This window comes from Acyrthosiphon pisum, chromosome A1 (assembly GCF_005508785.2).
Source record: "Acyrthosiphon pisum isolate AL4f chromosome A1, pea_aphid_22Mar2018_4r6ur, whole genome shotgun sequence".
Lineage (NCBI taxonomy): Eukaryota > Metazoa > Arthropoda > Insecta > Hemiptera > Aphididae > Acyrthosiphon > Acyrthosiphon pisum.
In genome coordinates this window covers 46,137,360-46,150,476 of record NC_042494.1, presented here as the reverse complement: position 1 = coordinate 46,150,476, position 13,117 = coordinate 46,137,360, and the positions used below count along the sequence as shown (strand labels likewise).

The 13,117-nt window shown below is 30.6% G+C and overlaps 1 protein-coding gene across 1 annotated transcript; it reads right to left on the bottom strand.

The window, feature by feature from the left end:
- Window positions 1-109: 109 nt before the first annotated feature.
- LOC100166690 (Bardet-Biedl syndrome 4 protein homolog) lies at window positions 110-12,455 on the bottom strand. Its single transcript, XM_029487160.1, has 8 exons — window positions 12,112-12,455; window positions 10,528-10,622; window positions 10,008-10,170; window positions 8,828-8,981; window positions 8,635-8,757; window positions 8,072-8,243; window positions 6,037-6,233; window positions 110-684 (listed from the first exon to the last, which is right to left on the bottom strand). Exons 2-8 carry the CDS (start codon window positions 10,586-10,588, stop codon window positions 568-570), a joined length of 987 nt encoding a protein of 328 aa, XP_029343020.1. The 5' UTR covers window positions 10,589-10,622; window positions 12,112-12,455; the 3' UTR covers window positions 110-567.
- Between the last annotated feature and the right edge of the window lie 662 nt (window positions 12,456-13,117).

The following is a 13,117-nucleotide window of genomic DNA, read 5'->3' as shown; positions in this document are numbered from 1 at the left end:
CTATGTGGTTGTCCGTAAGTTCACTGTTTCCAGTAATTTATTTCAGTAATTAGTAACCACTTAATGTCCATCCTAATACCTTAATCCTTAAAATAATAATAAACCAAGGTTCGAGTATCATTTAATTTATTATTTATTAATATGGAAATTTAATTTTTACCTAATATTACTAAATAGTAAATACCTATACAGATGGTTTATTAAAGCACAGTCCGTATAGCAGGAAAGTACATTGCTAAAATCTGTCCGGTACAATATTGCAATCACGTACCTATTTATATAATTTTCAGTTACCAGTAACCACTATATTATAATTTTCAGACTTGGTCCAGTTTTGTTTAAAAAAAGTATGTGCCACGTGTCCACCATCCACGAGTATGCAGGCACGGATCCAAGGGGCGACTAAGTGCCTTTAACCTTAATACACGACATTCATCAGGTAGTTAATTATATTGTGTAGGTACTTACTAAAATTATATTTGTAATATTTTCTGGAAAATTATGTATTTTAGATCCGTGCCTGCGTGTATAGTGTATACAAGTATATATTATATTTGAAGAGGAACGTCATTCTACCACCTCGTAGCAGGGTTCATCACGTCCGGGCATTTCATCATCGTTTTCGTCTAGGGATCGCGGATGACCGTCAAGAGCGTCCGAAACTTGCTTTCCCAGCTCGATAATCTGAAATCAATAACGGTATAGCAATCCATTATGGCACAGATATTTATACTATAGTAGGTCTGGTCAGCTATAGTGCCTATAGCGCAAGGGTCATCAAATAGCTCGCTGAAAAACTTTATCCGGCCCGAGATAAAAAAAAAAAGTAAAACCGATAATACGTTATTTTAGTGTTGTAATTTATCATTTTTGTTCATTCGTTTTACCAACTTCATCAATTTCAATGGCCCTCGAAAAACTTCCAGATTCCTTATGTAGGTAGTAATGTAGTCTTTTAAAACTAATAATATTGGTGACATCTGCTATGGTCTATACTCTATAGCAGGGGCGGCGAACCTACAACACGCGTGCCAAAGGTAACACGTTGGTCAAATTTTAATGACACGTGAAAATTAAAATTATAAAAAATTATGCTACATATTTATAAAATGTTGGTTATAAGAAATTCAAAGAAACAAATTATGTTTGCAGTACATTGTATATTAGTTATATTATATTAGATATCTGTGCAATAGGTTTATAAGGTATCGACTATTATACTTAAGGTGTAAAACAACAGCAACCGCCGCCGGTAAAGCAGCTCATGCCTTTAGATACTTCCAGCTATCCTATTTTCTCATGAGTCAATTATAACCGTTTTGTTAGGTAGTACCTATATAATTATTATACTACAATAATGTCGTTATTGAGGCGCTCACATAGTAGGCAATAGATATCATAATTCATTTAGGTAGTTACCTTACCTTCTTTATATTTTCATAACATAAGTACATAACCTACCAGTGCACCACTACGAACAGTGGCGTAGGTACACATGAGTTGCACTAAATAAAGATGTGAACATTTTTTTTTAATACAAATATTATAAATATTGTTAATTAAATTAAGTTTTCAGTTTAATTTTTTTGATTAACATAAAGGTAAGTATACATTACAATTTTATAGCTTCCGAAAACTTCCTGATTTCCTAGAGTGGCTTTCCAAAAATATTAGGTACCTAAATGGTGATTCCTAATAAATTTTAATACCTATATTATGGTTATATAAAATCATGTTGTAATTACGAAACTAATTGACATATACATTCTATACATAGATAGGTATTAATATGTTTATTATTTAACTACGCCAATTGTGACTTTACCAGAGGTTTAAGTGAGGAGGACTGAATTCAATGTCTTTCAGTTCTTGAGGAGCGCAAGGGGACTACTGGGCCTGTACTTAGTTTTCTTACTTCTCACCGCGATTAAAAAGCGCCCTCTTTAAGCTTTAGAATTTTGTTAAAAAATTGCGTCGGTACGCTCAAGCGTTGTAGTTGAATTAAATAATTTCCTCCGTTAAGAATTATTATTTATTTTCAAAATGTTATGATTTAAGTTTTATTAAGTTATTTTATTAAATAATTTTCAGTTTGATAAAAATATTAATATACCTACAGGTACCTCCTTTATTTTATCTTACTATTCCATATTAGGTGCCTATAATACCTATGCAAGTATGTAACATAACGTCATAACTAAACACGTTTTCTCTTATATATTATTTTTATGCGTGGGCGTTAAGGAAATTAATTTGTGTAAGGTAACACCTAAAGAAAATATAATTAATATTTCTATTTTCTTATGTTACCTACTTAAGATCGAGTTTTTTGTTATATAATTATCACACGCAGTTGAAATTCAGGAAAATGAGTGCTAGAGTTTGGATCAAAAATATTGGTTTCAAAAATAAGAATTAAAGATGGAAATTAAATTTATAATATTTGTGACATAGGGTAAGAGTGTTAGACGGACACCTACCTAGTACCTATACCTATACATTTTAATAAAATATAAATAATAATGTAGTTTACCTATATACTTAATTTATAGACTATTATCTATAGAAGAACTAATGAACATGCTGCACGCCAGTCCCTACAACATTGCGGTTGCAACAATAATGTTACAAAATTAAAAATGTTAAAAACATAATAACTATAATATACCTAATACCTATTTAAGTTAAGAGTTTACAATTTATACGAATAGGCATAGAACGTTCAAAATATAGATATCACATTACCCTTTGCTATTCTGTTCCACTTTAAGCCCTGCTGCAGGTCTTCATTCGTAACGACTTTTTATTCCGGTATTGCAGATATATAGATGAAGTGAATTGCTTTTTACTTAATCACACAAACATAACTTTAACAGTTACCTTTAAAAACAGAGTTGCATAGCCCGAGAATTTGGTTTAACTTTAAGTGCCTACTTTTAGAGGTGTGTCGTGTGTGGCAATATGTTATATGACTAAGCTATAATACTACCCACGTCATCTTTACAGTTTGGTATTGAGACGAGCTCTAATTTTGAATTCAATATTACTCCTATTTATATCTGGCACCCCCTCCCACCGATTCACTATATACAGTTTATATAAAACTAAGAAAAGTATGTTATGTACATTGTCTGGAATCTAGATACTTATTGATACACGTGTTGAATATGTTGATACGGAGGTACAATAAATTAAGATTCCGCAAATTAGGAAAACCCAGTGTTTTTTACAAAAAAAAAATTATATTATAATATCGAAAGTTTTTTGAAAATTATGACTTTCCCCCTCCCCAAACCAATTCTCTGGAACCGCCTCTTTTATCTATACCAATTTATATTGGTTGATTAAAAAATTACAATTTCATGTTCATCTATAGACTATAATCTATATAATATACATATATTATTGTAATCACGTATTCATGTAGGAAGGCAGCTGATAAATGTTATATTAAACACGCCATAACTTAGGTATCATAATGTATTACGTCGTTACCAAACAATTTATTTGTTTATACTTTAGACTATTCCAATGTTTATGGAAACAACAAAATACAAATTCAGAATAATTTTGATCAGCTCAAACGAATTAGATTTTAAAAGTTCAAACGCAGAATGTACGAGTTTGATGAACTGATGACTGACTGTCCTTTCGAAGAGTTTGTAAGTACCTACCACTCATTGGTGGATCCAAGGGTTACAAAAAATACATTATGGCCTCCTCCCCCCCCCCCCCCACCACCACCAAACAATATTGATCTCAATAACTTTTTTATTCAATATGAGTGATAGAAAAAGAAAATTAAAAACATTACACTAGCAAATTTTATTTAAAAAAAAAGGAAACGATTGAAGACGAAGACGAATTTAGTACTTCAATTTATATAAGCCCGGTTAGTAAACTAAGTTTGAATGATAAAATGATATAGCCAGTGCTCGAATTGGGAAAAATTAAGCAGATGAGCTCAATCCAACGATTTAAAAACTGCGTTCCATGGGCGCAATTACTCAACACGGACCGGGGGGGGGGGGGGCTATAGTATATACCAGGGGTCGGCAATTAAATTGTATGGCAGTCCAAATAATTTGGAAAAAAATTTTCTAGGGTCAGAAAAAACTTAAATAGCATCTAGTAAATAAATAATGTATTTATTTTTGTGATAAAAATACAGTTAAAGCTGTTTAAACAAATTATTTAGTATAGGTAACAGGACATAGATATAATGTTAGCCAGCTTTTTTTAAATTTGGTACCTGCTCTTGGAGAACAACTAATAGGTACGCAGTGTTTTCAAAATGGACAATGGAGATCAATAATTAATGTTTAATGATACTTATTCTATAAAAACGTAATTTTAAATACTTCATAAAAATAAATCAAATATCTATTATGTGCGGAAAGCCAAGGTTAAAAAAAATAATATTTTTGGCGGTTTAGTTACTTCCCCTCTGCGGGCTGGATTTGGCCCACGGGCCGCCTATTGCCGACCCTTGGACTATATGTAGGTACTATATATGGTCGGTAGTCGTGAAGGTTTGGTGACCGAAAAGTGCCTAGCTAATCAATATTATGTTTAATGATCCAATTATACTCGCGTTTACTGGTAGGTTGAGGAAACATATTCCGAGAGATTTTGGGGCGCGTTATCCACGTTACCGTACGCCGACCGAATGTTGAATGTGGCAGGATCGATCAAAAAACATTTTACAAGTTCGTATGCACAAGAAATCGTAATTTAGGGGGAAAATATTATTTAATCATGTCGTTCATAAGTACTTTAGTTTCAGCTGCCTCTCAATATTATCGCAACATCGGATGGTGGACTATAAGTACAGCTACGGTCTTATTTTTACCAATTTTCATCGACAAGACGGTCCAGAACGCCGTTGCCTAGTTCCGGCTAATCAGGCTCCATTATATTATATAGTTAATATTAATTATTTGAATAATGGTGTCTGATGATATACATGTATACAAGAAATATATTGCACAATGCATGTCATGTACAGATTTTATTATTACCTGTTACTATTATTATTAAGGTAGGTACTTATACTAAATACCACCTATATTAAAATAGTTGTTTCAGTTGATTATTATTTATTTATTTTTTTTATAACCTCTAAATTAGAAAGTCGTGCGGGCTTCCACATATAAGAGTATAGTATCCAAATACCGAAGGTGGATCACTTAATAAGTAGAATAATTGCAGAATTTAAGTGGTTGAATTTTTTTTTATTAATTTTTTTATAAACTCCTCAGACCTCACTACCTCAGTTGTTGTTGGTAACTTCTATAGTAGTCTTGGTGGAAGTGCTTCATTACGAACAAACCGCGTGAAATGTATTTGATATTGTCCTCAAAATGATTAATTTAAAAACTTGGATTTGTTTGTGTGAGTTTCGTCACAATTGCGTAGGATTTGCTTATATTATAGCATGAGCGAACATCTCCAGCTTATAGTGACGTTTTTCAGGTTTATCAATGAATTTTTAGACTCCTCAGATTGCCGGTAGATTTATTGTAATTTGGCTGTTCCAAAGTTCCAAATTCCAAGTTAGATTTCATGTATCACCGCCAAATTGTTGTGACCGCACGGAATGTTGTTACCAGTAGGTAAGTTTTAAATTACAAGGGGTATTGAAAAGACGATAAGTACTTAAAGATGACCGCTGTGCTTTTTAAAGGATTTATAGACATTTTAAATTTTATTCCCCATACTTGGATTTCATTCAGATTAGTTTGAATACCTATTTTGTGGTATCGTTTCGTCGTCATTATAGAGCTTGAATATAATATAATGGAACTGTCATCGGTATATTATAGTACCTACTATTGTCTATTTCCATGTTATATTCGTTGTAGGAAAACCTAAACGTACCTATATCTCCTAACTCCTAAGTTAAAAAGTTAAGATTAAATTGTTGAGTTATGAGATATGCCTGCGTAATTTTTATTGTTTCTGATGACTGTTAATATTATAGGTAAATGATTATATTGTAAATAGATTTTTTATATTATGAATTATTAACGTTACTTCTTTATCAATTGCACTACATGATAGACATGCTTCTTGAAAAGCGTGGAAATTTTTTTCAGCTTCTTTAATTTTTCCTTGGTTAACTTCCAAAATTATCAAATTGATTAGCGCTTCTGGATTGTCTGGATTTAACTCTATGGATTTACGGTAAGCCTTTTCCGCATTCCTTGTGTCGTTCATATGGTTTAATGCCACTGATAAAATAATATAATAAAACAAAATAAGTATATTTTATTAGGAATATATTGGTACCAATATACAGTATTATACATAATAGGTAAGTACTTATTTTAGGACTATAGGTTGTAATGTTGTATACTTGTATCACAGTTTTTATACAATAATGTATATTTATATTTTCATAGCTGTTTACATAATGTATAGGTAGGTAGGTCGTAGGTCAATTTACGTTTTGAAAAAGGGTAACTTTGTCCTTTGTGGTTTACCTACATACAGCCGAAATATTATACGGAAACTGCCAAACTGGTACCACGAGGGTACGGAAGAACAAGCGCTGTCGTGTTTCGCTATACATATAGAGGCATCTGCAACAAACTGAGCGCGACATATTATCGTATATTGGCACTCTGATATTTAATGACAATCGCTTTTGGGGACGGCGCAGTATCGTTTGAAATCAACGTTCAGTACCGAGTTAGCCGTTCTACCTATACCAGGGATGGCGAACCTTTTGATAACTACGTGTCAAATCAAAATGTTTGGTTTGATTTTATTTGCCTCACGTGTCAGAAACTTTGCAGACCTATTTTTTTTTTTTTTTTTTGTCGTCATGTAAGGCATCGGAAACTATCTATTATCTGTTGTACCTAAATTTGTACGTAAACGCGAAAAACAAAATTATTGATAATCTAATCTAATCGTTTACGAGCTTAGGAAATGGAAAGTACAGATTACAATATCTTACGATATATTCCAATAATAAGTTAAAGATAGTTTCAAATTATCAATTGTTTTTTTGGAAAGTGATATAAAAATTATGAATTATAACACGCGTGACATAGGTTCGCCATCCCTGACCTATACCGTCTAATGTTATTACGTTAATATTATATCTGCATCATAGTCGTAGATCGATAGGGGGGCTTAGTCCCCCCAAAATAAATTATTTGAAGTTATAAAGCCCCCCTACAAATTAGAAAATAAGCAATACCTATCGTACTTTAGTACAGATTACATAATTGTGTATGGATAATATTAGATTCTGAGCGGAGTGATGAATGTACCTATTGATTTTACAATGATGTGTGTTTTTTTTAAATTTTAAATTTTTGCATTAAATTTGTTTTGTGGAAAGGGTAGTTCTATCTTCTATTGTGTTATGAATTCATGTAAAAATTGATTTTCATCGGACTACTCAGGTAATAATATATTACAATCGTACAATATTTACCTAAAATACTTAACCGTCTTAACCTATAATAGGTACAGCAATACCCAACTTATCCATTTATTATTTAACAATACGAGTACAATTATTTTACACTATAACACAATCATTTTTGGGAACTTTTTATTTTTGAATTATGTAAACATTTTTTTCTATAACATCTTAATTATAGGTAAGTATCCAGATTCTTATCATTATAGTTTTTTTAAGTGTGTATAATAAAACCTGAAGATGTGGTGTATACATTGAGGCCCTTGCATTTAGATAGTTTCGGCAGTGAGAATACGTTTAATATAATAGTGTTTAAAAAATTTGAAAACAGTTACCTATTACTTATTAGACTACATAATTAAGACTGTTGAATGATATAGGTAATTAATGAGGTGATTACTTCATCTAATTGGTACAGCAATAGCAGAGTTAGGTATAAATAGTAATTAAAGCGTCTCCAATGTTTTTGAACTACTTGTATAAGTATAGACCTTCCTAAATGATGAATTATAATTTATTGAATATTTATTGAATTAGACCCTAAGCTAGGTCCTAGGTAAAAATATTATCATAACATTACATTATATCTAAATAAAAAATAATACTATTTCTTTTGAGTTTTGATTGACTTACACCCAATAAGCATAAAAGTACCAGCATGATTTGGGTTTAATTTCGCCGAAGTTGAGAGGAATACAAAAGCTGATACATATTGTCTAGTGTATAGATGTACAAGGCCCAAGTTGTATAAGGCAATCCAATTAAATGGATGCAAATAAATAGCACGTTTTAAGCAACTTATAGCCTGAAAAATAATTAAAATACAGTAGGTAAGTAATATAATTAAGTTCATTAGGTACATATTATGAATAAAAATGCATGTTTAATAATATTAGGTATGTACCTATATAGGTAGGTAATGTTAATACCCTAATGGCCTAGTCGATCATAGGTGCAACTAGACATTTGAACAAGAGGATGCTTAGCTAAGTATAGGGTTTTTTGGGAATTAATAGCAACTAACACCATTATTTGCCTAAAATGTAAACAAGTAAACACAACTACTAAAAAAAAACAAAAATGCTAGCAAAATGTATCATACAAATTTACAAATTTACTATATTTAGTATACATTTCTAGTTTTCTAAATAATTGAACAAATTTTTTACTCATAAATAATTAAAATTTTTAGTTACCGCAACGTATTTGTGTTTTCCAAAGAAACACATTCCGATGTTATTCCATGTTTCAGAGCATTCAGATAAGTCAGTAACAACTTTAGTGTACTTGGACAATGCTTCATCGTATCCACAATTTCTCTGTTGACAAGATGGTTTAATTATAAACGAACAAGAAAATTTAACTTGGCCGAGAGTTAAGCAGGAATACCTGCATTTCAGCTGCTAATGTCAGAAGTGCTTTAGGATTTTCGGGGTCCTGACACAGTGTATTTCCGAGAACATTAAAGGCTTGATCATAATCACGTTGTTTCATATATAACAGACCCAAGTCTACAGATATATTCGTGCTGAATGGAAACAACCTTTTCGTGGATAAATAAATTTAAATTAAAGGGTTTCCAAATTGACTTATAGCTTAATAAAGAACCTACCTACCTAAAGTTCGATAAAATATGTTTTTGTATTTTATCAATGTATATTTGTGAGTTGTGACATACGTAATTTTGTATACCTAACAATATTACTGTCGTATCATTCAAAAAGATAAAGATAAATCATAAAATTGGGATTATGTTTTCAGGTTTTTCTGATATTTATAAAATAATTATTAGGGCCAGTTTCACCATCTACTTAAACTTCGATTAAAGTTAACCGGCCGAATTTGCCCGGTTAAAAAATCTGTTATCAGTCGATTAAGCGTAAACGAAGTTTAAAGTAGTTGGTGAAAGCGGCCCTTAATGTACCAAGTTTATGCCGTATATGGCCACGACAGGGCTATTTAAATTATAAATACCTACGAAAGTATGAACTAACTTCATTCGTAATTAAAATTTAAAACTTTCTAAACTTAATTATTGACCTTAACTTAACAACTGAATTATTGACCAACGATGATTTAATTAAAATTATAATTATGAATAATTAATCGACTATCTTGTCTAACATTTCTATCGACTATTCTTTTATGTTTTATTAATCTATTTCTATACTTATGGCTATAATATATCATATATGGACATAGGTGCAAATGGGGAGGGACTTGGAAGGACTATTTGCTCCCCAAAGTTATGTCGTGTTTCATGTGAAAATATATGATTTACATTCAGGCCCGGGTCAAGCGGTAGGCGAGATAGGCCCACGCCTAGGGCAGCACTTTAGTAAGAGGGCGGCATTTTCAAAATGCTGTATACTATAAGTAGGTAACCTATATATAATGATATAGTCAGATAGTCACTATAGTTATATAGATGTTAGAACTTGAACAAAACTACATACATTTAGGTTAAAAGCTCATATGTATGAAATTTTGTTCTTGTTCGGGAAATTAAAATAAACATAGATTATTAAAATATTATATAGGTATTTCGTAATATTTCAAAATAACCAACTTTGAAGCCGTAATTAATATACTGGTTGCATTTTTAAAGTTATTTTCTATGGCGAATATTGAAGCTAATTTTTCATAAGCATCTTGATTTCGACTAAGTTGAATAGTGCGATGAAAATATTCTTTAGATTTGTCCAACTCTCCTAAGTTCAAGTAACACAAGCCTGTTGAATGGTGTAATATGTAAAACATTGAGGAATCAATATTAAGTTCCAGGGGTGGACTGGCTAGGGTGGTGGGTGGGCGATCCCCACCTAGGCCCGGCGAAAAATTGGGCTGATTGAATAAATTTGGCCCGATAACTTATGAATATTTTATTATTACCACAAAATTGGCAAATTTTCTGTTTCCCCGGTGCCAATTTTTATTTCTAGTCCACCCCCGTTAAGCTCAGAAAATAAAAATTGGAAAACGTTAATAGTATTACCATAGTTCATAAATACTAGTTAGTACTTGGTAATATTATAATCGATGGTATTACCTAATATAGATATTATTTACAATGTTAGCATTATATTTACCAAGATTGTAATATACTTTAGTATCTGGTTCCCTGCTCATTCTTTCTGCTTCCAAGTACATTTTTTGGGCTTCATCATTCCTTCCCAAAAGTAAACTAAAATATCATAACCAAATCAATAGTTCGGTAATTAACATAGAATATAGGTAGTAATATGTAAGTATGAAACTCTTTATGGTGGCAGAAGTTGATACGTAGGACGTAGGAACTTAAAATGTCCCTGTATCTATGTTAAATTAAGTATTTTCCACAGTTCCTCACCAATTCTTTCCCTTTTAAAATTCCATTTTCTAATCTTCTTCATCTTAGTTTTCTAACCACAGGAATATAATTTAGAATCTCGGCCGGCCAGCCTCATTTTCTCCATTGACTACGTGTAATAATAATATAACCATAATATGGTTCAGACTAGTATTACCCATATGTCCGATTTTACGGGGAGTAAGAGTAGTAAGAGCCAATCATGAGTTTATGCACTTCCCCTAAAAAGAACCCTATTTCGAAACAATATATAGTCACGTTTTCACGTTTACGGATTGACGATAACTTCTACTTTCCCGTTCTTATTTACTTACCCTACATGTGCACGCTTAATCCTGAGGAAGCTCTATACAACCTCCAGGAGTTCAGCATAATCTGCTGTTTACCTGTCTCTTCAGAGTCAAGATTCTTACTTTTTTTCTATGTGTGGAAGTGTAACAAAAAATGTATCCTATTTTTGATTTTTTTTAAATTGGGATGTAACTTCTTAGGAGGAATCTTATTTAAATCTTCTTTACTCACAAGCAAACATTTTATCAAACATAAATTGAGAAATAACTAAAAGATACAAATGTATATAAATAAATCAGAAACGAAATATTTTGAAAATTATTTATTGTCTAGTAATAGTAATAATGCTAATATGAATATTTGGTTAAAATGTCAAGTCTTTACATTAGTACAGTTATCTATATTTAAAATGTTGATTAAAACGAAAAACAAAATAGACCGTAAAAAACGGATTTTGTGTAGATATTCCAGTTTTCCATAATTTTTATTTTGTTTCCCCAAAATATTATTATAATTTTTTACTTATATAATCCATCAAAACCGATAAATTCATAGTTCCTCTATAATATATAGGTACAGGTTTAATGAAGTAGGTACGTACGTAAAGCTATTATTTAAAGAGTTAAAACATTATGATTTGATTATTAATAGTTTATAGGTAATAAAAGTATTTCACAACTTTGTCGGCAATGAGCACTGAGCATACAGCAGTATCTTCGCTATGATTTGATACATAGAAAATCAATGACATTTTAATATTTTACTACTGATAATAAGGCCATTAATTAAAAGCATTTACAATTTTACATCATGAAGTATATATACCAATTGACTTATTATATCAGTTTTTTTTTTTATAAATATGATAAGTTAATCAATTTTCGATCGTCAGATATTGAAATAAAATAAGTTCTGTAGTAGGTATGAATAAATTGTTTTTTCTAATTTATTCAAAATACTAAACTATACTATTATAATTAATTTATCACTGATCAGTGATTTAACACTCATAATTAATAATTAATCAACATACCATGAACGGGCAATCTGTTTGACCCCTTCGACGCACAATGGATTCAAAGCATAATATCTGTCAAAACACCAATACGAATTTTTTATCTTACCTTCTTCTCTATAAATCAATCCCTAAAACAAATCATCTATATTTTTAATATACTACTACATAATATTATATTATATAGTATGTCCCAGAAGTCCCGTATCACACTTAGTATCTCTGTGGAAAATCAATATATTTAAATTCAGTTTTCTTTACAGTCATAATTCTGATTCTGAATAACATAATATTCAATTTGTTTTTTTCAAAAATTCAAAAATTATTAAAAAAATTTTTTAAATTTCCAAGATAGCCATTTTGTTGAACGTTAAAACGGTTCAAAAAAGAAAATTTTAATTTAATGAAAATTGTTCAAGTTAGAGCTAAATATTATTTTAAATTTTTAAGAATAATAGTTGTTACCTATGCATACGGCATCAGCAAAATACGATTCACATGTTAATTATTACAATTACGCTGATTTTTTGGCTAAAATTAAAAATAATAATTAGCCCTAACTTGAGCGATTTTCATTACATTTTTGATAAAATCGAATATTATGTTATTTAATCAGAATTTCCATACTTATGACTGTAAAAAAAACTGCATCAAATATATTGATTTTCAACGGATATACTAAGGGTGATACAGGACTTCTGGGACATACTGTATTGTATTATGTAAGTACTAAATATATTTTTGAAGTACATCAGAGTTAAATACAATATTATAGTAATAAGTAATAATATATTACTTATATTGACAGTTAACATTAACAGATGTTTATTTTAATGTTTCCTTGTTGATTATTCAGTTTATATAATATATCTATAAATTAAATATGTATTCTCCACCACATTCCACATTATTACCAATATATAAAATGCAAATTCGTTATTATCCTTAGTGTTTCGTAACTCTTGGTCAATTAATAATTTACATAATTCCAAATCTCGTTGTATGTAACGATTATAAATGATCC

Coding starts and splice junctions, on each gene's coding strand:
- LOC100166690 (XM_029487160.1), bottom strand. CDS start 10,588: ATGTACTTGGAAGCAGAAAGAATGAGCAGGGAACCAGATACTAAAGTA. Junction 8,758..8,827: donor CATTAGCAGCTGAAATGCAG/GTATTCCTGCTT, acceptor TCTTGTCAACAG/AGAAATTGTGGATACGATGA. Junction 6,234..8,071: donor TACTTTTATGCTTATTGGGT/GTAAGTCAATCA, acceptor TTATTTTATCAG/TGGCATTAAACCATATGAAC.